The sequence below is a fragment of the Oryza sativa genome, chromosome 1 (genome assembly GCF_034140825.1).
Source record: "Oryza sativa Japonica Group chromosome 1, ASM3414082v1".
Taxonomy (NCBI): Eukaryota; Viridiplantae; Streptophyta; class Magnoliopsida; order Poales; family Poaceae; genus Oryza; species Oryza sativa.
Window position 1 is genome coordinate 29,687,512 of NC_089035.1, and position 26,127 is coordinate 29,713,638.

At 45.8% G+C, this 26,127-nt stretch overlaps 4 protein-coding genes across 8 annotated transcripts; all 4 read left to right on the top strand.

Moving 5' to 3' along the window:
- Positions 1 to 4,834: 4,834 nt before the first annotated feature.
- On the top strand, positions 4,835 to 9,754 carry LOC4326933 (subtilisin-like protease SBT5.4). The gene is made up of 11 exons (XM_015779323.3): positions 4,835 to 4,939; positions 5,582 to 5,649; positions 5,761 to 5,840; positions 5,947 to 6,108; positions 6,926 to 7,031; positions 7,121 to 7,670; positions 7,767 to 7,864; positions 7,954 to 8,199; positions 8,302 to 8,416; positions 8,527 to 8,740; positions 8,837 to 9,754. The coding sequence occupies exons 1-11, from the start codon at positions 4,859 to 4,861 to the stop codon at positions 9,424 to 9,426; spliced, it is 2,310 nt and encodes a 769-aa protein (XP_015634809.1). The 5' UTR covers positions 4,835 to 4,858; the 3' UTR covers positions 9,427 to 9,754.
- An 865-nt stretch (positions 9,755 to 10,619) lies between these two features.
- LOC4326934 (uncharacterized) lies at positions 10,620 to 20,031 on the top strand. Of its 3 annotated transcripts, XM_015765650.3 has the most exons (18): positions 10,620 to 10,871; positions 10,942 to 11,274; positions 11,363 to 11,447; positions 12,007 to 12,109; positions 12,233 to 12,317; positions 12,849 to 12,932; positions 13,062 to 13,165; positions 13,957 to 14,218; positions 14,413 to 14,849; positions 15,072 to 15,153; positions 17,348 to 17,524; positions 17,595 to 17,648; positions 18,075 to 18,167; positions 18,247 to 18,312; positions 18,427 to 18,473; positions 18,600 to 18,865; positions 19,022 to 19,280; positions 19,427 to 20,031. In XM_015765650.3, exons 2-18 carry the CDS (start codon positions 11,158 to 11,160, stop codon positions 19,809 to 19,811), a joined length of 2,706 nt encoding a protein of 901 aa, XP_015621136.1. In that variant the 5' UTR covers positions 10,620 to 10,871; positions 10,942 to 11,157; the 3' UTR covers positions 19,812 to 20,031. The 3 variants fall into 3 exon arrangements, with proteins under 3 accessions (XP_015621136.1, XP_015621135.1, XP_025876103.1); XM_015765649.3 differs by having other exon boundaries at positions 18,600 to 19,280; XM_026020318.2 differs by lacking the exons at positions 10,620 to 10,871; positions 10,942 to 11,274 and having other exon boundaries at positions 11,918 to 12,109; positions 18,600 to 19,280.
- A 35-nt stretch (positions 20,032 to 20,066) lies between these two features.
- On the top strand, positions 20,067 to 23,994 carry LOC9268042 (chaperone protein dnaJ 10). Of its 3 annotated transcripts, none has more exons than XM_066312789.1 (10): positions 20,190 to 20,334; positions 20,434 to 20,554; positions 20,685 to 20,744; positions 21,539 to 21,621; positions 21,829 to 21,991; positions 22,130 to 22,259; positions 22,451 to 22,609; positions 22,730 to 22,899; positions 23,025 to 23,105; positions 23,671 to 23,994. In XM_066312789.1, the coding sequence occupies exons 2-10, from the start codon at positions 20,468 to 20,470 to the stop codon at positions 23,746 to 23,748; spliced, it is 1,011 nt and encodes a 336-aa protein (XP_066168886.1). In that variant the 5' UTR covers positions 20,190 to 20,334; positions 20,434 to 20,467; the 3' UTR covers positions 23,749 to 23,994. The 3 variants fall into 3 exon arrangements, with proteins under 3 accessions (XP_015621139.1, XP_066168886.1, XP_066168885.1); XM_066312788.1 differs by having other exon boundaries at positions 20,208 to 20,334; positions 20,401 to 20,554; XM_015765653.3 differs by having other exon boundaries at positions 20,067 to 20,554.
- A 242-nt stretch (positions 23,995 to 24,236) lies between these two features.
- On the top strand, positions 24,237 to 25,328 carry LOC4326935 (dehydrin Rab25-like). Its single transcript, NM_001406293.1, has 2 exons — positions 24,237 to 24,781; positions 24,859 to 25,328. The coding sequence occupies exons 1-2, from the start codon at positions 24,326 to 24,328 to the stop codon at positions 25,087 to 25,089; spliced, it is 687 nt and encodes a 228-aa protein (NP_001393222.1). The 5' UTR covers positions 24,237 to 24,325; the 3' UTR covers positions 25,090 to 25,328.
- Positions 25,329 to 26,127: the final 799 nt, after the last annotated feature.

Sequence of the window (26,127 nt, forward strand, 5' to 3'; positions counted from 1 at the left end):
TTTTACACCGTGAATCACCTTAGTCTTCAAGTAGAACTCGGAGACTACGGACCCCGCATGATATAGTATAAACCCGATTCTCTCCAAGTAGGACTCTGCTATTCACTTGCTGTCACACCCCAATCTGGCACCGCCGGACAACGGCACCTGATAGGAGCGTGTCATAGGAAAAACGGCGCGAACTGCTTCCTACGAAACTGCGATCACAGTACCAGTCCCAGGACTTAGCACTGGTACCCACGGTGACAAATATGAATCATTGCAATCCTTAAATTTAATAGAGAACTTATTTACCTTAACTTAGGTTGCAGCTCAGGACAGCCTGAGAATACAACCGACGACGCGGACGAGGAAACATCAACAGCAGCAGCAGCAGCGGAACCAATGAACTAACACCTAACACCACAGGCGACGGCTGGGAACCAGGACGAAACCTTAATCTTCACTTCACTTCATCTTGACTTCAAGGCAGAGGAACTATATTTATATAGAGCAAGGGTGAGTACTTTCGCACTCAGCAAGTCACGGGAATTTAGGTGTCTGATGCAAGCTTGGAAGAGAGGCAAGGTTGTTTTGCAAATCTTTTGTTTTGGAAATCATTTTGAAATCACTAAGTGATTTATTTCTTTCTAAGTTTGGGCCAAAAAGAGATTTGTGTCTCGATTCGACTTTAAGAGATGTTTTTCAACAGCTCATTTGGTAATGTACCGACCTCCCGGTTCAGATCATTACTTCTCGGCTCCCAGAGCCATTTCACTTGATTAATCGGCTCCCAAAGCCTTTTCATTTTCTCGGACTCCCAGAGTCCAGCTGCCCAGCAGCACAACAATCCGCTTCCACTCAGGAAGCCTAGTCTATGATGCCCGTAGACATCCCGAATCACACAGATTCGTTTCTTGACCACTCAGGTCATCCATCTGCCACATAGGCTGATTCTGGTAACGATTCCCAAACCACAACAACTTTTCACAAAGCACAGGCAAACAAATCTACGCTACAGGAAACACCTCACATCCGCCCATGACCGTGGGCACGGCTGTTCGAACAGTTAGTTAACCTCTGCAGAGGAGGTACACTTTACCCACACGACATTACTAACCTGGATCACCCAGCCGGAGACCCTAAGGCCGAGATAACGGGCCGGCCAGCCTAAGGAGACACGGCCCATTAGGGCGCGCGGGAGGCGAGGAGAGAGGGAACCGATGGACCGGGCTCACCTCGCGTGGTCCCGAGTGGGACCCGCTTGTTAGCGGCTCGGCTCACCGTGAGCGGGGCGCACGCGGAGCGCGCTAGGGTTTGGGAGGGGGAGTCGCAGCGCACGTGCGGTTTGCGGTGGACGCGGATGCGGCGGGCCCACGAGCAGCCTCATGGCTCGCGGTGGACCGCGCGCGCGCGAGCGGGGGTGCAGGGGAGCGTTGGACCAGGGTCAGCCTTGAACCGGTCGCAGCCGAGATGGCGCCGACGTGGCGCCTTCGTGGCAGCCACGCGGGCCAGCGGGAGGAGGAAGAAGGGGAAGGCCGAGATGGACGGCGGACGGCGGCCGAGTTCACCGGAGCTCGACAAGACGACTATGGTCAAGGGGGAGCACACCGGATTGGCGAGCGGCACAAGAGAGGACGAGCCAATGGCTCGGATCGCGCCGGGAGAGGTCAAGGGCGGTGGATTGCGACGGCGGCGGCTGGCGGCGTGCAAAAGGGGAAAAACTGGCGGGGCGGCGAGGGTTCGATTCAAGGCGTCGGGAGCATCTCCGTTGTTCGGGGAACTCATTCTCGGGGTCGGATGGGACGGAGGGGCCTCGAGGGAGGCCGACGAGCGGCGGCTCCCCGGAACGGGTGGCAATGGTGGCGAGGCCATGCCGGGCGGCGGCGGGGCTTCGTCTACGCGCGTTCAGGAGGGCTACCGAGCTACCACGCGAGCTAAAAGAGGGAGAGGGCAAGCGAGAAGGGAGAACGGAGGGAGGCACTACCGAGCCGAGACGGGCGCTGTGACGAGCGGCCGACGGCGCGGGGCATGATCGCTACGGCCTCGGGCCGGGGAAGAGGAAGATGAGGGTGCCCGGAGTCCGCGTTAGCTCCTCGCGCGCACGCCGGCTTCACCAGCACACACGGCGGCGGAGGGAGGCAAGGACAGCGGCAGCAAGGCGGCGAGGGTGGCAAGAACAGAGAGAGAGAGCAGGCGAGCGGCTTGGCTGTGGTTTTATAGGCGTGGGGTGTGGAGCTTCGAGGGGAAGGAACCGAGCACGGGCAGTCAAGGGGAGCTCGGTTGGGTCAAGGTGGGGGCGACAGTGGAGGTGACAATGGCGCTGGTCAGGGAAAAAGAAGAAAAGGGGAGAGAAAGGGAGCTCTGCCCATGCCATTTTGGGAGAAAGGAGGAGGGAGAGAGCGCGAGCTCTGGCTCCGCGTTTTGGAAGCATGCGGCATGGGGGCGTCGGGACTGGGCGATGACAGCGGCGATGACTGCAAAAAAGCGAGCGGGGTTCGGCGGCTGCACGGCGTAGGCGTGGCAGGGCTGACGCGGCGGCGACTGGGCGGCAGCGCGGGCACGGGCGGCGACCGGGCGACGGTTGCCACCAGGGCGCGCGCGCGCGGGGGAAACGGCGGCCGACCGAAAATTGAATGGCGGAGAGCGGGGGATTTGACGCCGGTGGAGGAGCTCGACGAGAGAGAGAGAGAGAAACAGAGAGGGAGAGAGAGAAAGAACGAGAGGGCGAGAGCTCTCTCTCTCTCGGCTCGGCTCAGCTCGGCGCGTGCAATGCACGTGCGAGGCTGAGGGAGGAGATGGGCCAAGGGAGGAAGAATCGGCCCAACGACCAAGAGGGAGTCAAAATAGACTTCTGCTTAGAATTTGAATTGGAGAGAATTGCAGCTTGGATTTGAATCTAAATTTGATACTTGTGCACAAGGGTTCAAGGAGATGAGGAAGGAAACAAAGCGGGAGTTTGATACTTTTGGGAACAATTATTTGGAGAGGATTCAAAGGAGGGGATTGACTTTAGGAATTTGATTTCGGAGACTCGAATCGGAATTGGAAACTTGAGGTGGGGGATTTTGATGAGGCGATTTTTGAATTCGACGAGAGGGATCAAGGAGATTTATATCGAGATCCACGGCACGACTTAGACTCAGCACTCAAAGAATGAAATTTTCGCATATAGGATTTTGCCGAAATAGTTTTTAACGCCTCACGAAATGCGGAGCGTTACACTTGCCCGCGAGGGTAATTTCCATAATCTCTTGATAATTACCTTATCGTATACGGAAACATATCATACATACGAAAACATGCCGTATCCACATATTCCATAAGTCATAGGATATGAGATATGCCTTATCCGTAACCATGACAGTAGCCCCCCGACTTCAACTCAAATGAGTACTCGTTGTCATCCGAGACTTCACAGTCAACGTTGTCATGCTCACTAGGTCGTTCTCGATGAAAATCGAGAAGGACATGGAGTATGCGGCATCATTGAAAGAAAATTTATTCTAACCCACAGCACACTGCATATCTCTAGATACTTCTCTTGATTTATTTTGTTTTACAGAGCCTAGCAATTTTTTACACTTATTAATTTCCAATTATTTCTCAAACATTGTTGTGCCACGTGGACCAATCAACAATAGGCAAAACTGCCGGCTTGAGAAGGATTGATTGATATTGTTTAAGTTATCATAAACAACATCAATTTAATGGTTTATAGCTTTTTTTCAATGATCGATCAAATATGATGATTATATAAACTTATATTATTTAGTTATCTTATACGCTATTTCTACTATTATCATACCAAGCTCCCGTAATATTGTGCGGGATTTCATGTAGTTTCGTTAAGAATGTGCCCTTGTCAAGTAACATGGCATTGCTAGTATTTTGTGCATATCTTGTGCCGTTCTTGTAAGGGACACAAATGCAATATGTTGGAGGAAATAATCAAGACTTGAATCCTGACAAGTTCTTTTAGGGGGAGAATCTTGACAAGTTGGACCATTTGAATTCATGCTTCTATGATTTTCTAAACAACTATTGCCCACTCCAATCAGGAGGGCAAATAATATATTGGTAGGGTAGATCTCCATATTCGATCTGCTGATTTAAATAAACTTGAGTCAATTTCCGGCAAATATAAAGCCCGTAAGCCAGCTATGTTCTTAGGGTTCTGTTTTTTTACAAAAGTTCAGGTATGATAGCTGGCCACGTCCAACTATAAACAGGGATTATCTATAGAGCTCAAAATAAAATCCCATCCAATCACTTTTATTCTCTCTCAATTTTATTATTGGTTGCTACACAGAGCTGGTTTCTTCGTAAGAAATGATTTCTTCATCTTTTTTTTCATCTCTTCTCATTAACTATTTTATCGCCTCTTTTTACTTATGTGACTGTTTTTTTTTTAAATACGCGAGAGACGCATCTTTATATTAAGAAGGAATAAAAGTATTTACAGAGCGGGCCGAAAAATCAAAAACACGAAGGGGACAAGATACAGGAGGGGGAGGAGGAAGAAAATAAAAGTCTAATCTCCCAACGAATGTGACGAACTTCCATCCGACATAGGTGACTGTATATTTAACGGTATGTAAGCTAGGTGTGAGAAAGAGGGTTTGGACTGCTCTAATGCCTTTGCTCTAATCCTGAGCACTAGCTGTTTTGCATGCTGCGCGCGCATGTGGACGGATCCATTATCTGCTGTCTGGTAATTAAGCAGTACTGGTGACTTAGGAGTAGATGCCAGGTTATCCAACACGTGAGCTCGTGCTCCTCACTACGGACATACTGATCAGAAGGTTGACCTTGGCGTCTATAAATTGCGGGATTATGTGAACAGAGTAGACACGAAGCAGATCAACCAATCATCAGAATGAGGGGACGGTCCCGAGTTTTTCTCCTCGCCTTGGTGCTCTTCCTCGCGCTGCAGGCGCCGGCGTCCGCAGGCACAAAGGCAATGCTCTTTCTTCACTTCTCTCTCTTACCCTCTCGATCTATTCATCATACATGCCCTCAATATTTTTTAAAAATATATCCGCCAAAGTCATTTTGTTCTTTAATTGCATGTCCTCTCGTTTCTCTTGTATGTCATTCGAATATTTATGAAAAATATTTTTTTAAAAAAATGTATTTAATGGATTTTTTAATCATACATGGAGATTATATTTTTAAGGGGATGCTCTTTTACTTCTTGCCACTCAAATAGTTTTACAAAAAAAAATGGCAACATATATAACATATTCATATGTGATTTAAATTTGATCAATTATAAATCAACAACTAAATTCAATGAGAAAATCAAACTAAACTGTAACGTGTACTACTTACCGTCGTATTTATTTATTTATTTCTAATTTAGAGTTACAAAGAGTGATATATCACATATTAATTTGTGTTGTTAAATTTATTTAATTTTTATAACTATTTCGATGATATATGACAGAAAACAGGGTATATATTCCTTAAAACTGCAAAAATGTTTTTCCATCGTATATTCGTCACGTACAATACAAGCAAGTCAACAAATATAGGACTGCGATTAAATGTTCTATTGACGATCTCTAATCCATGAAGCGGGGTACTTTCGTGCATGCAGACTTATGTGATCGTCTTTGATGGCTTACCAGCTTCTCCTTCTGGTTTGCTTGCTACAGTCGTCACCAGGTCAGAAAATACTAGTGTGGCCGTTATGGATGTCGGTGCTACCGTACTAGGCTACTAGCTATGTACTCCTACATCACTAATGTGTTCATTTTGTGCCGTAAAAATAAACAGCTTTCAGTTACTGTACGTCTTGAGCCCCATCCAAGTGATCGTGGTGCAGATCGATGAGAGTTTCGTAGGAGTCATCAAGCGTACGCCACATATATCATCATGTTATAGTGTGTTCCCCCCTTGGAGTTTGCAGTTCATACCTGTCACTGACGAGCGCGTTCTTTTTTTCGCGTACTTTGGACTCAGAGCTGCCCGGCGTGCTGGCCGTGATCCCCGACGTCCTGCACAAGGTCCACACGACGCGTTCCTGGGATTTCCTCGAGCTAGAGCGAAATGGCGCGGCGACCGGTGCGTGGAAGGACGCCGCGAAGTACGGGGTGGACGCTATCATCGGCAACGTCGACACAGGTACCACTACTTGAAAAATGATATTCGAGACGATCAAAATGGATTTCACGAGCGACTGGTACAACCGCTAGCAACCAAAAACTAATGAAAATCGAATTTTTTAAATTAATTTTTCAATGGATTTTTTTTTAAAAAAAACGCACTAAGAGCACCCACAATAGTAAAGTAAGGTGCTCTCTATAAAAATGTACATCTCAGCAATAGACTAGATTGATAGTAAACCACCTCAATAGTATGTCTACATGGGTATCTGTAGCTCTCTCATCCATTGCCTCGTTTTTCTCTATAAACTATCTCCAGTTTAGTAGATAGATTTACTCTCTCTCTCTTCATTTAATCTGTTCCAAGTAGAAAAATATGCTGACATGGATCTCTTGTAGAGAGTCTATAGATAACCATTGCGGGTGCCCTAGAATATGAGGAAGTGAAATTGAGAAACACAGCCCCAAATAATGAACACAGAACGATCGGAGCGAATCAGTTATTCCGTGCATCGGTACATGCTTCCCGATGAGATACATGCGCGAGATAACTTAAAATAATCACCCCAAGATGACATGAGGTTAACAGAATCAAATCCCAAGAATACGGGAACTAAAAAGTCAATTCAAACCTCGCAAAATGGTAGCGTCGCCATGGGCGCAGTGCGCCTGTGCCTCTGTTGGATTACGGGATCCCTGGTGGCCTGGTTCAGATGTGCTGTCGTCCTATCTGCTGTACTGAAGTGCTGTGCAGTTAGCCATAGCCGGAACCTGTTCTGATTCCTGAACTCCTGATTCTTATTTTCTGTGCGTGCACGTACTCCCTACAAATGAAGGTGTATGGCCGGAATCCGCGAGCTTCAAAGACGACGGCTATTCAGTCCCGTCGAGGTGGCGCGGCAAGTGCATCACTGGCAACGACACGACCTTCAAATGCAACAAGTAACTCCACTGTCCACAGCTGCTCATCAAGCTGCATGCAACTAATGCAGTAAATTTTCTGGCGAGAAACTAACATGTCGTACATGCAGCAAGCTGATCGGCGCGGGGTTCTTCAACCTCGGCTTCCTAGCGTCGGGCTTGCTGCAGGGGAAGCCGCCAAGCCAGGCTGCAGAGCTGTACACGCCACGGGACTACATCGGGCACGGCACGCACACGCTGTCCACCGCCGGCGGCGGGTTCGTGCCGGACGCCAGCGTGTTCGGCCATGGGAAGGGCACGGCCAAGGGCGGCTCGCCGCTGGCGCGGGTCGCCGCCTACAAGGCGTGCTACGCCGAGGGCTGCTCCAGCTCGGACATCCTCGCGGCCATGGTCACGGCGGTGGAAGACGGCGTGAACGTGCTCTCGCTCTCCGTCGGCGGGCCGGCGGACGACTACCTGTCGGACCCGATCGCCATCGGCGCGTTCTACGCCGTCCAGAAGGGCGTCATCGTCGTCTGCTCCGCCAGCAACTCCGGCCCGCAGCCGGGCTCGGTCACCAACGTGGCACCATGGATACTTACGGTCGGCGCGAGCACCATGGACAGGGACTTCCCGGCTTATGTCACCTTCGGCGGCGTCACGAGCAGCATGACCATCAAGGTTTGACAATACGACCGACCAAATCACACTGTAGTTTGCGCACATGAGAATACGGCGTACTTTTGCTCATGCCATTGGGATTTGGGCAATTTGCAGGGGCAAAGTCTGTCAAACAGCACTCTGCCTCAAGGGCAACGGTACGCGATGATCAACGCGAAGAACGCCAACGCCGCAAACGTACCGAGCGAGAACTCGTAAGAAATCAAAAACTCAGATATCATCTCGACTTGCACCGATCGAATCGAACCGACGTCGATTTGCTTGCACTGCTGCGTGCGTGCAGGACGTTGTGCTTCCCTGGCTCCCTGGACAGCGACAAGGTGCGCGGCAAGATAGTTGTCTGCACCAGAGGGGTGAACGCCAGAGTTGAGAAGGGGCTGGTGGTGAAGCAGGCCGGCGGCGTTGGCATGGTGCTCTGCAACTACGCCGGCAACGGGGAGGATGTCATCGCGGACCCGCACCTCATCGCGGCGGCTCACGTCTCCTACTCCCAGTGCATCAACCTCTTTAACTACCTCGGGTCAACAGAGTAAGCATCGCTCATCAGCACATAGTACTACTTTTCAGGTGCAACACATCACAGCATGGTTATATACTATACTAATTAACGTTACTGCTCTGGTTCATGTAGCAACCCGGTCGGTTACATCACTGCATCGGATGCCAGGCTTGGCGTAAAGCCAGCGCCTGTGATGGCAGCCTTCTCTTCCCGTGGGCCAAACCCGATAACTCCCCAGATTCTCAAGGTTGGCACATTGCTCATCGTATTCCTACAGATACTCGAGAGAGAAAGCTTGCCCCTTCCAAATAGGACCAGCAGCTGTGTGTGTATGCTAACCTGGTGGTGATTTTGCAGCCTGACATCACCGCGCCAGGAGTCAGCGTCATCGCGGCTTACAGCGAGGCGGTTTCGCCGACGGAACTCTCTTTCGACGACCGCCGTGTCCCCTACAACATAATGTCCGGCACCTCCATGTCGTGCCCTCACGTGTCGGGCATCGTCGGCCTGATCAAGACCAAGTACCCCGACTGGACCCCCGCGATGATCAAGTCGGCGATCATGACCACAGGTGAGCGAGAAATGCAGATCGCGATCAATCGAGCCAGCGCAAACATCACATAAACTCTGATCGATCTCACGTCCTTAATATGCCTGTGCATTGCAGCGATCACCGGGGACAACGACAGCGGCAAGATCCGGGACGAGACCGGCGCGGCCGCGACGCCGTTCGCCTACGGGTCGGGGCACGTGAGGTCCGTGCAGGCGCTGGACCCGGGCCTCGTGTACGACACCACGTCGGCCGACTACGCCGACTTCCTCTGCGCCCTGAGGCCCACCCAGAACCCTCTCCCGCTCCCGGTGTTCGGCGACGACGGCAAGCCGCGCGCGTGCAGCCAGGGCGCGCAGTACGGCCGCCCCGAGGACCTCAACTACCCGTCCATCGCCGTGCCGTGCCTGTCCGGCTCCGCGACGGTGCGGCGCCGGGTGAAGAACGTCGGCGCGGCGCCGTGCCGGTACGCGGTCAGCGTCACCGAGGCGCTGGCGGGGGTGAAGGTCACGGTGTATCCGCCCGAGCTCAGCTTCGAGTCCTACGGGGAGGAGAGGGAGTTCACGGTGAGGCTGGAGGTGCAAGACGCCGCGGCGGCCGCCAACTACGTGTTCGGAAGCATCGAGTGGTCGGAGGAGTCGGAGTCGGACCCGGACCGGAAGCATCGCGTGCGGAGCCCCATCGTTGCCAAGACGACCTGCGGGTAGCACGGACGGGGTCGATTCTTTTCGAGTCAGAACTGGAAACTGAATAACTGTTGGTGTTGTCACGCCAAGGTCCACAAGTCGTTAGGGCTAACTGCCTAAATCCTAATGGCAGGAGACTTGGTTAGAGAGGAGAGGATCGATTTCGTTTTATCTGGCAGATAGATGTGAGCTATCGAATCCAGATATTTGTTCTGATTCCGACGGTCAAGTTGTTTTTGTGCTACTCGAATAGTGTAATGCATCAATCTTCATCTTGTTACGATAATTATATACTTCTCGTCGGGCCGGCGAAGCGCCGGCCGAAATATATAATTACGATAATTATATACTTGTTCGTTCTTTTCTGCCAGAGATGTGTCGCTACATTTCTCCATGGAAATCAGTCAAACTTTGAACTGTATAATTTATACTGTGTTTTATGCTGTAGTGTTGCTTGGTTTCTCTTTTTTGCCTCTTCACGGAGGAGTGTAATTTATTTTCCTACCATAAACTGTGACGAACACATGCAACCCCTGAAGCTAGTGATACATGCTGACGTCTTATTTGATATGCCATAAATATTAAAGTGTAAATGAGAAATTTAAAGGTGTAAGATTTGAATAATTTAAAATCGACTGCTTTTTAGTACAAATGGGCTGTTTGGTTAGGTGCCACATATTGCCACACAACATGTTAGGCATGCCACAGATTGTTAGCTTAGCGTTTGGTTACTTGCTTCAGTTGTGGCAAGCCACACTTTCTTGTTCCATGGATATACATGTCATATACTTATTTTCTAGCCAAACATTGTCACACTTGTGGCTAACAAATTGTTGGCCACACTATATTTGCCGTGCCATACCTATGATAAATTAAGTTGTGGCAATGTTAGGCAACAACCAAACAGACCCAAAAATTGTAGCGCTATGATATAGTACTCCCATACTTTCTTCTAGTTTCGGCTGGGACTATTTGGTGGGATTCGTGGCCCAATCTCGCGCGATGGAAGGATTGTTTTTTTTTTTTTTTGAACTTGATGGAAGGATTGTTAGGAGTTAAGAAGAAATGGAAACTATGGAACGATTGGAAAAGGAAACGATGGAACGATTGGCCCAGACTCCCATTCGAAAGCTGGCAACTGGGCCGGCCTAAATCACGGAAAACCAATTGGGCCTCCGAACATACAACAATGGGCGGAAGGCGGCTTGAGGGCTGAGGCGACATAGGGCGGAGGAGGACAGCACGCGCTCCGCTCGCCCGCCGCCCCACGCCCCCCGCACGCCGCGGCCCTTCGCTCGGCTGCCGGTTGCTGCCGCGCCCCTCCGCTCGTCCGCTCCACTCCGCGTCGCAGCACCGGGGTGGGAGCCGGCGCGGCGAGTCCGGCCGGCCTCGGGGAAGCGCTGCCGCGCTCTTCCCGACTCCGGCGACTGCAACGGCTGCTCCACCTCCGCCTAACGTTTCCCATCGTCAGCCTCCTCCCTCTTATACTCCTGCAGTTTTAGCTCTCCGCCACTATTCATTCCTTTCCTTTCCTAGGGCTTAGCTGAAATTTCTCCGTAGCGAAGAGGAATTGGGTGGTGGGGGATTAAACCCGATCCATCTGCAGTGAGGATTTTCCCCCATGTGTCAAACAAGCATGCTGTGGACTTACATATAGGATGATAGAACTTAGACGAGGTGCAGGTGCAGTCAGTGGCTCAACTGAACCCCCTTGTCCCGCGTTAATTTCCGCCTGGTTTTGTTGTGAGTGCCATGGCTTCGCATTACCAGGCTGCCACCTTGATCGCGTCGCCGTCGTACCCAAATGCAATCGCTTGGTCGACTGAGAACCTGGTGGCTGTTGCCTCTGGTCACCTTATCACTATCCTGGTATGTGTGGTTTCATTGCATTAGTGTATTCGAACCATGTTGTCCTCCTCAGGAGTTATGACTGTTCATCTTGTGTTTTTGATTCTAGAACCCATCTGCACTGGAGGGGCCTCGGGAACTGGTTGTTCTTCGTCCTAGCGACCCATTTCCCATAGGAGTGGTTAACAGAGAAGGTACGGTTTCCAGTGAAACACATGAATTTGTGCTGCATTCCTTTTGCTTTTCACGTGTTATCAGTTTAGACGGATAATATGATTGCCGAAGTGGAGTGGAAGAGATGCTCGGTGTTAAGTTTCTTTATGTTAGCACTGCATAGTAAGAAAAAATGATTGGGACAGCTTGAGTTTAGCAGTTACTTTAGAGTTCTGTCAACAACTTAAATGTTATGGGTGGCTGTTGTGCTTGAGATCACGGTGGACAACTCCAAATGATGATAAATATCATCAATATGTACACTTTGCTTTCTTTAAAAATTATTAAGCAATGCCTTAGGCTAATTGCATGTGAAGATGCAATTCAACAATATGCATCCAGAAGTTACGCTTTCTTAAACATCAATTCAGCAGTGTGGATTTGAGTTCCTACAAAAATAAAATTGTAATTTTAATATGTAATTATCTTGATTACATGAAATTTTTGGCAGTCAACTTCTCTTGTGACAAACTGAAAAGTAACACTGGACATCGATAGAAGGTGCGCACCAGGAATCAGTTTTTATTGCTTATTTTGCAGATCTCTTTGAACCATGTATAATGCCCACTTCCTTAGCACGTGAAACTGAATTATGCGCTCGATCTATTTCATGGTCTCAACAAGGGTTTTCTCCTAACTCCGGGTATGTCTTTTTTTAAGTCGTTTCATCACATCATTTTTGTCTCTCTCTAGATTTATTCTTCAGCACTACTAGGTTCATTTGCTTATCTGGCCTCTGTACTTTTTTTTCCCTATATGGATTCAGTTGTCTGTTGGCTGTTTGTACTGTTGATGGTCATGTAAAGCTTTATCGGTCACCATTTTGTGAATTCTGTGATGAATGGGTTGAGGTAAGCATGTTCACCTAATGTATTATTAATTTAGTTTATTGACTAACTTAATTTGTATAAACATTGATAGCTGGGCAGCTTGATTGGCCTGCCAAATTCCTGTTATGCAACAGTAATTTGTTCCATGTAGGTCCAATTTGCCATGTCCCATGCAACCATGCAGCCCCCTACATTATTTTTTCACTATCTAAGAATTTGAAAACATATTGGACAGGCAATGCAGTTAAAATAAGCTTAACAATCACTGCACCACCTAGTAGACATTCAACCGTTTGTTCAGTACTACTTCTGACTTCGATTACAGACAAAAGAAGATATTCTTTTTGGCAGTTTTGTTTGTATTTCTCTGTGTTTTTCTTGCTGTTTGTCATGTCCCTTCCTTTTCCTTTTGCCATTAGATAAAATATTTATTTTCATTCACCACTTGTAATCATTTGAACCTATCAGTTACATATGCTTAGGATATCTCAGGGTGTATGTGTTCTTTAGTTTTCTCATATTCTGCCTGTCAACTTAAATCTATTGGTCTAGGTTGCAGATATATCTCGATTGCTGTTTAAGTTTTACAAAGGTATAGAATTTGGGGAAAATGATGGTCCTAGTTCACTTCCTCAGGTATTCTCCCATCCATCCACTCTATCACCAGTGTCTCCCTTTCATTGGTTGCCTCAGAAAATTTTTTTTTTGTGAGGCAGAAATATATGTTATTGAGTTAACTTACAGAAAGTTTGTCTTCTGTGTCAGGAAAAAGAAAATACTGAACAAAACCAGCAAGTCATGTGTATTGGTAAACTGCAAGAGCCTCTTCTGAGCATGGGTACAGAACGGAGAAAAAGGAAACCAGCAAGGTGAGTCACACTCTTCTGTTTGCTGGCCATCAAAGTTTAAGATAACAAGATGGTCCAAAGGGGTTAGTTCAAGAAATAAGATGATGGGTTCTATGCTTACAATTTGATGTATGATAATGAGTGCCTAGAGTCGTTCAAAAAAAGATAATGAGTGCCTAGAAGTATAAAATGTATTTACCAGAGAAAGATCTATGCTTAACACTGGCAGACTGGCCTAGTGCACTTACTTGGTTTCTCTGGTGGTACATTGTCAATGGGTAAATATTCTGCATGTGCTATTTGAATCAGGTTTAATTTTAGCCAGGGAAAATTGAAGATAATCTCCAACAAACTGAAAATGGCAATGATAGCAACTCAGTTTCCCCTTTCCTGACAGTCTTTGACTTAGACGAGCAGACAAATGTGTCAAGGATTGCAAAAAGGCCATTTTATTTTCTATCATTAGGTGGCGAGAGGCTGCTTATAATGTGGTTGTATAAAGTAATTCTTTTTTCGTTTGGCACGACACACTTGCCATGTGTGGTTTTGGAATAAGATTGATAATTTAGAGGCTCTTGTTTGCTAATTTTTACAGTTGAAGTACTGAATTACTGACGATTACTGGTAGAAAAACTGTAGTAAGTATTTGCTATGGGTTGTTGCTAAGCTTATTATAGGATGCCAATTGTTCATATGTCAACCTATCCGCCACTGATTAATGCCTTCCTTTTCGCACTAACTTTATTTTGCAAGAAGCTATTTTTGGCCTATAATCGTATGTTAGGTCTGAATTATTTTGTTTCATTTTTTAGATTTGAAGGTTTTGTTTATCATGAGGATAATGGTGGCGTAGATGCTCCAATGGATGCGGACTTTTTATTGGATCCAATCTCTAATTTAAAGAAAAAAACATTGAAGAAGCGCAGTGTAGATGCTCCAAAGGATGTGGACTTTATATCGGATCCATCTAATTTAAAGAAAAAAACATCGGAGAAGGACGATGTAGATGATCCAAAGGATGCAGACTTTTCATTGGATCCAATCTCTAATTTAAAGAAAAATACACTGAAGAAGGTAGGATTTACATGTTCACATTTAGGTTAAAGTCCCCAGTGTATGCCCATTAGTTGTTAACATTAAAAGCTAAACCTTGTTTCATAACTAAGGAGAGAACTATTTGTGCTGTTAAATCACACTCGCACATAGCCTATTTTATATGATTTTTTTTTCTTTGGCATCCTGTATCTTTTACCTGGTTGTGATTGTAGGTCACGAGACCTGGACTTGACGATGCTGTCAGAAATGGTCAGGGCAACACTCAAAATATTCAGACACCATCATACTGCAATGGAGAAGACAAATCTCTCCCACTTATTACGGCAAAACAGTATTCATGTCGTGAAGCACTTTTGTCTTCTCTCGTAGTTGCATGGTCTCCAGTTCTACCATCACCTGACAGAAGTTCTTATTTCACGGGACATTGGTGCATTCTTGCTGTTGGTTGCAAGTCTGGGAGTGTTTCCTTTTGGAAAATACACAAACCTGAATACTACACAATAGACATCGGCATGGTTACTAGAGATCCAATGCTGATCGGGGTTGTTCAAGCTCATTTATCATGGGTCACTGCCATAAGTTGGGAACTTTTTTCCTCAGGCTCTTCAAAACCTTTGTTGCTTTTGGCAACTGGATGCTCAGATGGAAGGTCAGTACAACTTCCGTCACCACTGTAAAGGATTTTACATTTTTGTCATACTATGTGACAGCTAACTCTTGAATTTGCTCTTCCATGGTTCCATCTCTCTCTCTTTCTCTCTCTCTCTCGACAATTTAAGCATAAACCACTAAAATTGTGATGCTTCCTTAATCCTCCCAAATACCTGTTTTACTCAAAACCTTTCAAATTCGTTTTCTGGGGTTTTTTCAGCTCAAAGATATGGCTGGGTGATATTGAAGGGTTAAATCAATGTACATGCGCAAAAGAAGTGCCCTTGACATTAGTGGCTGAGGTACATAATTACCATTACCCTGTGTTGTCTATTGATATACATATTTGATTCGATATATGACTAATATCCAATATTCTATTAATAAAACTAGCTGGGTAACCCGCGCAATTGCGCAGGTATCTAGTTGTCTTAAGATTTTGAAAACCAAACCTTATTGTCCCCTTGTTTCTATATTATTTTTATAGTTTTTTAAAATCACACCAGTTGCCACCCTTACTTGTGTCATCCCCTTCTTTATTTGCTTGCTCGATCTACCACTATTTCTATTCATTCTCTCAGAACCTTTAAAAATTAAGCCTTATAATTTCTAGAGTTTATTGTCTCATTGGTTCCATTTTTATAATTTTAGAAGTCCCGTTAAATGCTGCCATTATACTATTCTGCGGCCCGTCCGTTGCCTCCGCTTTTATTGTCATTGGGATTTTTAAAAATCAAACATAATTATTGTTTGGGTTTATTTTTTTTACTTTATAGAAGTCCAGCCAAACCGCCAGCGGCTATGTCACAGTACTCCTCTACGGCTCGCCCGCTGCCTCTCCTCTTTATTGTGATTGAGATTTTAAATCGAACATTATCATCATTGTTTTTTTTTTACTTTTTAGAAGTTCCGAACCTACTTTTTAGAGTTTATTATCTCGTTGGGTTTTATTTTTATAATTTTTAAAGTCCCGTCAAATACTGACACTATACTCCTCCGCAGCCTGTCCGCTGCTTTCTCTCTTTATTGTCACATTGGGATATTAAAAATAGAACATAATTATCATTTGGATTCTTTTACATTCTAGAAATTCTGTCAAACCATAAGTGACTTTGCCACTATAATACTTTCCTTTACGGCTCGCCTACAGCCTCCCCTCTTTATTGTCGTTAAGATTTTAAAATCAAACATGGTTATCATTGGGTTTATTTTTTACCTTTTAGAAGTCCCGCCAACAGTCGTGATCATGTTGTTTAACGGTATGTCCGTCATCTCTCCTTTTAATATTCAGTAGGATTCTATTTGGGGTTTTATTAATAGTTTTTAGATGTCCCATTAACCGTCACCACTCTACTTCTTTACAAACATGTTACTTCTCCCATATTTATTGACATTTGTCATCTGTGTTCTAGATTTTATTTTTTTAAAAAAATTCCATATTTTTCATTCCGATATTTTTTATTTACAACATTATACTCCTATTTGAACTCTTATAATTATTTTTCTATTTTCAGAATTTATTTTATTTGTTATTTGGAATTTTAATTAATCTTGTCATGTGTTCTAGATGTCTCTTCTTCCAATAGTATTTATTTTTTATTACGAATTTTAGTTATTTATAAATTGTATTTCTAGTTGAATTCTTATTTTTCGTTTTGTCATTTCAGAAATTATTTTTTATTTTGAATTTTAATTTAATCTTGCATTGTGATATATATGGACTATTCTCCGATTGATATGGAAATTTCTAATCCCCACAACGTTTGTCTGTGTTAATTAAACCGACGGACCATGATAAAAAACGAAATCCTTGCGTATTTTTTTATTAGGTATAGATATAGGTTTTAGAACGGAACAACATGTGTCCAAAGTGAGGACTAATAGTAGTACTCGGATTGTTTGCTTTGCTGTATGCATATACTATCGTTTATGTTTTTCTCTGCAGCATGCAAACTCTCTCTGTTGGTATGTGTTTCTGACACCCAGTGTGGAAAGTGCTACTTCTAAATAGAGTTATGCCAGAGTTTAGTTGGCTTAAGAATAAACACTAATAAGAGTCTGATTATTAGAGGTGACTGCTTATTTTTCTTTGATATTTAGCTGGGAATTAGGCAGTCATCCATGGGAATCGGACACAAATTCGTACTTATGTAGCTAAAGCTAGTTTTCTATTTTTGTGTTTGTTTCCAACACTTACATATGGTAATATGCAAATTATATCAGATTCCAAATAACAAAACAAATCAAGTCAAACTTACATATGGACTGTCATTAAATCTCTACCATTAAAATCTAGTCATATCACAATACAACGGTTAATATTTTTCTCTTTTTCTCCGATTAATGTGGGAATTTCTAGCCCCCACAGCGAACGTGATGCCTCCTTTCAAAGCTATCTTAATAATATAATAGATTGAAATGCCCATCTTGCACTTTCTAGTTCCAGCTAATGCCTTTCTGTTATTAAATATACTGCTCCAAACGTTGTACTGTCAGGTCACTACTGATTCATTAGCACCAGTCTCGTCAATCTCATTATCTGCACCAGCTCAGCATCAAGACTCAGTTAATCTGGCAATTGGAAGAGCATCTGGGTCACTAGAAGCATGGTCGTGGAACATATCTGGTAACAAAATTCAGAAGATTCATGCATGTGACGCTCATGATCAAGTGGTAAAATTTCATTTTACCTTAGTATGTTTACATCTTGATAAAAGAAAAAAAATATCTAACATCACCATAGGTGACAGGTCTGTCATGGGGTTTTCATGGGCATTGTTTATACAGCTGCAGTCAGGTGTGTTTATGTCCTCGTTGCACTTTGTAATTAATTCTGATTTTGTTTTTAAATAAAACCAAAGTTCCGTTGACAGTATGTTAACTTTTCTATTAAAGTGTAAACTATTTTCTATGTTCTCAGTGTATTCACGATCTCTGTCTTTGCAATATTACTAGCTGCTGATTACAAAACGTGCATAAATAACTGATGGCAGATTGACGGGAGACATTGATTTCTGTAGTATTTTGGAGTTGTGTTAGTTAAGACTTGGAAAGCTGAAGTTTTCTGAAAGTTATATTTTATGTTCTGCTGCTGGATCATAAAATCCTATGCACTGTGTTGACTTATTTTCTTGAACCTTCAAAAAATCCTGCGCACTGTGTTAACTTATTTTCTTGAACCTTTTGTTACTTGCTTATGCATAAAGCCTTGCTACTTTGTCAGGATAATTCTGCACATTGTTGGATGTTCAACGAAAAACATCTAGAAGAAATTCCTCTGCACACAGATGGTCCGGAGCTGAAAGAGTCCGTAGATGTAAAACATATACTCAATAACCCTTTATCCTGAACATGCAAGTTTTTTCTTCTGGTTGACATCTGAAATGTGCATGCAGCTCACAGAAGTATCCGATCGATGTTATGGCCTTGCACTAGCACCTGGAGAACTAATGATTGCTGTGGTATGCTTTAGGCTATCTCTTATATCTGACGCATATTGCTTAACTGTGCAACATTTGTACTTGAGCTTTCATATATAATAAGCTAAAACAATTTATGAATGTTATCTCCTTCAGGTGCGCAGCTTGGACTCAAACTTGTTAAATCAGATGTATCAGGCCAGGTAATTTTGTTTGGGAGTTCGGTATGGGAAGTAGTGAGGTCTGCTTGGATCTAATTAATGATTTCTTTTATCTAACATTTAGAAAATCCACTGTCATCACAATAATTTTGTGAATAAAAACAACAGGACACAAAAGGCAGTGGTTGAGTTCATTTGGATTGGTGGTCAGTTCCTTGGTATTCCATTGGACAATAGCGTTATCCTCAGTCTTCAGTCTGCCGCCTTATCTGAGACTAATTTCTTGTGGTGGGGATCCAACATTTTTTGGTCACTGAAGAAATATGAGAATTGTGAAACAGTGCTTGTCTTATGGGATCTCATTGCTGCACTACAAGGGTTTAAGAAATCTGCACCTACCTTTCTTGAGACATTGATGCATAAATGGGTGTCAGGTTTGTTTTCAGATGATCCACATTGTGCTTCTATCGACATCCCATCACATTCAATTCACAACATGTCCAAAGTCAGCTCGCGGAAGTTGCACTTGCTGAATATCGTATGTAGGAAAGTAATGCTTAGTGATCAACCGCAGTATTCTCCTGGTGCAGAAAAAGGTAATGATGTAATGGCTGATTTGTGGAACAATCTTCTGGTAAGAAGTGAAAGGGAGCTGCAAGAGAGGCTTGTGGCTTTCACTTTTGCTGCTGTCCTCAACCGAACAGCATATTTGCTCAAGGGTGCCCCTGCTGAAAACAGCTGGTTTCCTGTTGGAGTTGCCCAGATGGACTCTTGGGCATCCATGAACGATGGAGAAGTGAGGGATGAGCTCAAATTTCTTAGAACGAGGATCAATGATCTAGGAGACAGGTAAACCATTTTTCTAACATCATTTCACTTGTGAAACGGCATAGAGCATATGCCACATGATAGTTCAGTAGAATTGCCTTGAAATGGCTTCACTGAAAGTAAAATTGGATGTTGAACCTGTTCAGTAACTGTTTTGCGCCATGCAGGATCAACTCAGTGTGCGAGTACTCAGTTGAAGAATACTGCACCTACTGCAATGCACCAGTCCCCTTCGAGTCCGCAGATGTTGCCATGTGCAGTGGTAGCAATCCTGCTACTCCCCCAGCTGAAGCTCACAAATTGTCAAGATGCACAGCGTCGATGCGGCTGTGCCCTGTTCTTCAACCAACATGGCACTGCGCGTGTTGCGGGAGGACGGTCGACAAGCTGCTGCCGGAAATATTCTTCACCATGCCCACATCATTTTGGGATGTCACTCATGGTAACGAATCGCTTGATTTATCAGCGCCGGCCGTCCCATTTTGCCCCTTCTGCGGCATACTGCTGCAGAGGATAAAGCCGGAGTTCCTTCTCTCTGTCTCACCGGTATAGAAGCTAGTGACACTAGGCAGCTTCCAGCTGTAAGTTGTAATACTGAATACGTCACTAATGCACTTTGAATTTGTTGTTGGTGGGGGGCTGCTTCTAAAAACATGTGCTTAAAATAAGCATGGCTGGTTTGCGCTAGGTGTGGTGGTGCCATCATAATGTAACAACCCGTGTAACATGTGACATCTGTAACTCTTGGCAATAAAGCGGGCAATATATACTACTTGATGTGAGAATATGAGATACAGGGTGTAGAGCATAATGTGGCAGGCCAGATGTTGTTTGCTGCATGTACACATGACCCACACCAGGGAGGCTGGAAAGAGCAAACAGACAGACACCGATGCTTCCCTTGCAGGTTGCAGCCAACGGGAGCAGCCTCGAAAGCGAAGCACTTGCGAGAGATTGTGGAGGACGAGGCAGTGGGTGGGGTCCGACCCAGGAACCTTTCCCGGATTTGACCACATGATCGATCGCATCAACTGACTCCCATCATCTCCGGGCTCAACTCCTCCCTCCTGGCCAGGTCAGATGATGACCACTCTCCTCGGCATTTCCGATTCTTGACTGGCTTGTTCTCTCTCTCTCCCAGTAACCGATCTTCTCGTCGGGCTCCGACGATCAGTTGCAGCACGATCCAGGAAGAGGCGGCGTAAGCCATGGTGGTGGACAGCGCGTACTACGACGTCTTGGGGGTCAGCACAGACGCCTCCGCGGCAGAGATCAAGAAGGCGTATTACCTCAAGGTGCGTGGTTCTTGGCCCGAGATCGAGAACGCTGGCATATTTGTTTTTCTTGTGTTTTTTTTTCTTTCGTGCAATGTTTGTTGTTGGGTTCATGGTTTCAGCTGTTCTTGCAATGTTTGGGTTTCTGTAGGCCAAGTTGGTGCACCCTGACAAGAATCCCAATAACCCTGATGCGGAGCGGAGGTTCAAGGTAGATTTTCGCTTCTGTTTTGCGCTGTGTGCGTCACAGTTCGATGTTCTAGGAAAGGAAACAGTATAGGTAATGGCTTTAGACGATAAGACGACTGAACCAAAGAGATGGTGGTAGCTCTGGTCACTTCTGTTCTCTTGTGAACTTTTCTGTTCTACCTTTTTTTTTTCGAGGGAAACCTCCGAAAAGGGCAGGCATGAGCTCATGCGATTCACTATTAGAAGAGAGTTATCCAGTTTATAAACAAAAATTGGACACAAAAATCTTACAACGGTTAATTAGGGAAACCGGTGAAAACTCTTAATGCCTTATGTTGGTGCATTCTTAATGTCAGTAGGTAGGGATGCAAACCGGCCAACCCGTGAACCTACTAATATGTTAAATAAAAGGTAATCCGTGGGTATTCATGTCATGGCTCGGCTTGCCGCGTCGTAAAGATATAAGTGGATCAATCCATAAAGCTATTTATAGGTCAAATTAGTAGGTAACCCGCGGGTTACTCACTAACAGTGGCGGAGGCAGTGTGGGGGCTGGGGTTCTTTAGACCCCCCCTAAAATTTAAATCCATATATCTATTGCAAGGGGGCTAAAATAAACTTTGTCTGAGATTGTTATAAGGCTCAAAAGACTAAGGAGCCCCCACTATATTTTATCCTGGCTCCGCCACTGCTCACTAATTTTGCCTATAAGCGGGTTCATGGGTCGGCCCGCTTGCATCCCTATCAGTAGGCCTTATTAATTCACCCACTACCTTTATAGGAGGATTACTAACTAAAATTGGTTACTTCTGCAAGGAACTGGGTGAGGCCTATCAAATACTCAGTGATCCTGTAAGAAAGGATTCTTATGACAAGCATGGAAAAGAAGGCCTTCCACAGTAAGTCTTGAATATTTCTGTCACTATTCTATCAACCTAGATAGAAATTAAGCTCCAAATTCTTTGTTTCTATAGAATTGGATCGGCCAAATTGTAAAACAAAATTCAATTGCACAAGCGATTTGAAGTTTTAGCTGCATGCTGCATGTACATTGTATTAGTTATTATCAACATAAAGCTATTGAACTTTTAAAATGGCTTTTTTAGGGATAACATGATTGATCCAACTGCTGTCTTTGGAATGCTTTTTGGGAGCGACTATTTTGAAGATTATGTTGGTCAGTTTGCACTGGCATCTGTAGCTTCAGTAGAGATTGAGGAAGAATCAGATAATACAGAGGCAAGGGCAAGGATTCAAGATAAGATAAAAGTATGATGCTCCAGTAATGCTCTGTAAATTGCACAACAGATGTTATCTAGTAGTGCTCCCAGCCTTCTAGTATCCATCTCCTCAAGGTTGGCAGTTCATAATTCATGCTTAGGCCTTAATAATATCTCTGGATTACAGGAGTTGCAAACCGAAAGAGAGCAAAAGCTTGTTCAAAGCCTTAAGGATCGACTTCAACCATATGTTGATGGAATGCAGGATGAATTTGGTGATTGGGCAGGTGCTGAAGCTCAGCGTCTTTCTCAAGCGGGTATTGCCCTCCATCTTCATACTCATTTGCACTGTTGTATTTTTTGATAAGCATGGACATTTCATTCAACTTTTGCTGCTGTATGTACAGTATATACACTCATACCACTGAATTTTCTATTATGCCTTATACTGAATTGCTGATTGCATTTGTTTTAATTCCTTGGTGTCTGTTATGAATTGATTTTTCAGCTTTCGGTGAGGCTATGCTCCACACTATTGGCTACATTTATGCTCGTCAAGCAGCAAGAGAGCTTGGAAAAAGCAAAATGTATATGGGTGTGCCGTTCATAGCTGAATGGGTAAGAGATAAGGGCCACCACGTAAAGTCACAGGTTAATGCGGCCGCAGGTACATCATAGGATGCTGTACTACCTTTTCCTACATCACCTATAATACTTCTTAATGAGTCTGACCCTCGGTGTTCTACATCCCTCTTTTGTTAAAGATGAGTCTGATCTTTTACTGTAGGTGCAATTTCTCTGATACAGCTACAAGAAGGTATAAAAAAGATTGAGGGCGACGACAAGGAAGGCCAGCTTATGAAGAGTATTGAGGAGAAAAAAGACGCAATGTTGAATTCTCTGTGGAAAATCAATGTAGTCGATATTGAATCAACGCTTTCTCGTGTTTGCCAAGCAGTAAGCATTGTCCACCTCAGTTTTTACCTCATGTTTTGCAGTACTGTACCGATATGCTTGAATTTTGAGATATCTTAGAAATAACATACAAATATGGATGATCGTGGCAACCATTTTGACTTCAGGTTTTGAGGGAGAATACTGTTTCCAAAGATGTTCTGAAGGTGCGAGCTAGAGGACTGAAAAAGCTGGGGACAATATTCCAAGTAAGTTTTGCTTCATCTTTCTATCTTCTCCAGCTACTATGGTAGGTCAAAGGAGGATTGCTCTAATCACCAGGACTTGATACCGATCATTCTGGCAAATCTTGTTTGCAAACCGTAAAACATTGAAGTTTGTGTTGAAACTAATTTGGAACAAATATGTTTCCGTGGCCTGTTTCTGTGGAGAAATTTTGTAAAGCCGTTGTAAATCGTCACAGAGGTGGCAATTTATATAGGAAACTAGTTCAGAGAACTACTCGGAGTTTTTGTTTGGAGGGTGAGAGATGATGATTGGCATATGTAACATGTCGGAGGTTACGAACTATATGAATGGTTTCATACGCGTCTTCTCTCTTTTCTTGATGTCCTTTTCTATTTTGCTTACCTTTCAGACTCAGTGCGCGTTCTGCTTTCATGTAGTCTTTTGTATCTTCATGTCAAGCACTCAAGCTAATTGCTAATGCTATATTGCCATGTTGATTTGAAAAACATCCTCGTATTTTTCCATTGGTTAACCAGGTTGCAAAATCATAATGAGATTTGGATCCCGTTTTCCATGTGAAACCAGGGTGCAAAATCGCATTGCCGGCGCGAGAACAGCCTGCGTGTTGAGGCTCGCGATGCAGAAGCAACACCGTCGGATTGATCAGGACTCAGGAGCAGCACGGCAGCATCGCTACAAGGGACACCACTCCGCCGAGGCTTCATTTTGTGATTCTTTTTGCTTTTCTGTAGGAGCATTTGATATTCGTTGCGTCCAGCATTCCAGCAAAGATGTTACGATGTGGATAGTGTGTTGCAAGACCGATGTTTGGTCCATGTAGCCACGCAATATTCTTCGATATTTTCGAGCCTTTGATGCTTTAGAGGTAATTTGGATAGTTATAATCAGGTCTTGAGATCTTCGATGGCTATCTGCCCGGGCAAAGTGTACCCTTTTACTGTTCACCCGGAACCTTCCAGAGATCAGGCCGCAACGTGGCGCGCCCGGCGCTTACGTGCCCTTCTCCGGTCACGCGCGCCGTCCTTACGAGGGCACACGTGGCTTGCCTGCAGGGCTGCAGATACCGCCTGTCGCCTCCTGTTTCCTCGTACAAATACGAGTCCGCTTCCGCTTCATCATCATCCAATTTCCCATCAGCTCGATCGCTCGTATCACTCATGGCTCAAAGAGGGTAACCGAGTTAGAAACTGAGGAGGAAGCAACTCGACGACACCAACCAATGGCGGAGCACGCCACGGGAGTGTACGGGCACCCGTACCCGCGCGTCGACCAGTACGGGAACCCTGTGCCGCCGGTCGACCAGTACGGCAACCCCGTCCCGGACGAGCCGGCGCCGCGCGACACGGCCGCGGGGTACGTGGCGCCGCCGGACCCCGCGGTGTCGACTGGCGACTACGGCCTCGCCGGCGCGGAGGCGCCGCACCCGCACGAGAGCGCGGTGATGAGCGGCGCAGCCGCCGCTGCCGTCGCACCAGGAGGCGAGGCGTACACGCGCGACGGCGGCGGCGTAGTTCCCCCGGCCGGCGAGAAGACGTTCGCCTACGAGGGCACGGTCAGCGCCGCCGGCGTCACGGGCGCCTCCGGGCAGCTCCAGCCCACCACCAGGGAGGAGGGGCACACGACGCTCGGCGAGACGTTGCGCCGCTCCGGCAAATCCAGCTCCAGCTCCAGCTCGGTAACTTCTCTTTCTAGTCGTTGTGTTCTTGATTAATTTTGTCGATGGGCTGACTGACTTGATGAGCGCGTGCCCAGTCGTCGGAGGATGACGGGCAAGGTGGGCGGAGGAAGAAGAAGAGCATCAAGGAGAAGATAAAGGAGAAGCTTCCCGGCAGCCACAAGCAGGAGGAGCAGAAGCAAGCTGGCCACACGGCTCCGGCGGCCGGGACGGGGACGGGGACGGGGACGCATGCAGCGGGGAAGCACGAGAAGAAGGGCATCGTGGAGAAGATCAAGGAGAAGCTCCCCGGCCACGGCCACCACTGAGCGAGAGCTCGCGCGCACGCACTTTCATCGGTTGACGTTCGTGCAACTGTCCATGCATGTATGTATAATACCAGTCGTGTTTCAGTTCGTTAATTTTACGGTCGATGTGTGGTCTCGGTAAAACTAGGTGGTGTACAGTGCGTCTATGCATGTACGGTGTATCCAATAATCCAGAGTCAGATCTCTTTTAATTATCCTTTATAACGAGTCACGAGTGCTTTACGTTTCGCACCAAAAAATTGTCACCTGGCGAATCGAATTCCTCTGAGACAACCGTGCGCATAACTGATGATGGTGTGAGACAAAACGAATGTACTATATGATACGTTTAGGCAGGACCGCCGATTGATCGGTTTTGGTCGATCCCGACGCTTCACACCATGGACGGTCACTGCGTCAAGTGGTCAAGCCGAAACAGGAGCCGCGGCGGTGGCGCGGTGCGACGGACGGGAGGCGAATCAAAACAACTACTGGCCGCAGCCGCAGCCCGCAAGTCGGAGTCAAGACGAACTGGTGGGCCGTAAACTGAACAACCAAACAAACCGCCAGGAACGAAACACAGAGTGCGCCAACCACATTGCGCGCGCAACAAGAGACTGAGCGGCCCCGGCCCAGGAGAATTTGACACGGCATTCACTCACAACTTCACGCCTTCCGCTGTTTCCCAGCGTTGGCTTTCGGTAGACAAGTAGTGGCTTTCCGTGATCCGCGTCGTCCATGGCGACCTCTGTCCGGTGGACGGCAACATCGTTCTCGGTCACAGGGTAAGCTCATGCAGACCACTCATGGACAGGTTAATACCCGGCGTCAGGCGTGCAAGGACCAAGGAGTAATGGAGTATACAGCGATGCACTGACCGCAGTATGCAATGCCACAAGTGTGTACGGTCAAATGTTTGTCACGGAACGTTGTCATGTTTTTGTGTTGGTACTCACTCCCGTAAGGAGTACATGAGCCGGCCATGAGTGTAGGTGGGAACACCTAATTTGCCTCGTCTTATACCGTATTTGTTTTGACTGACGTGCGTTAGGTCGCGAG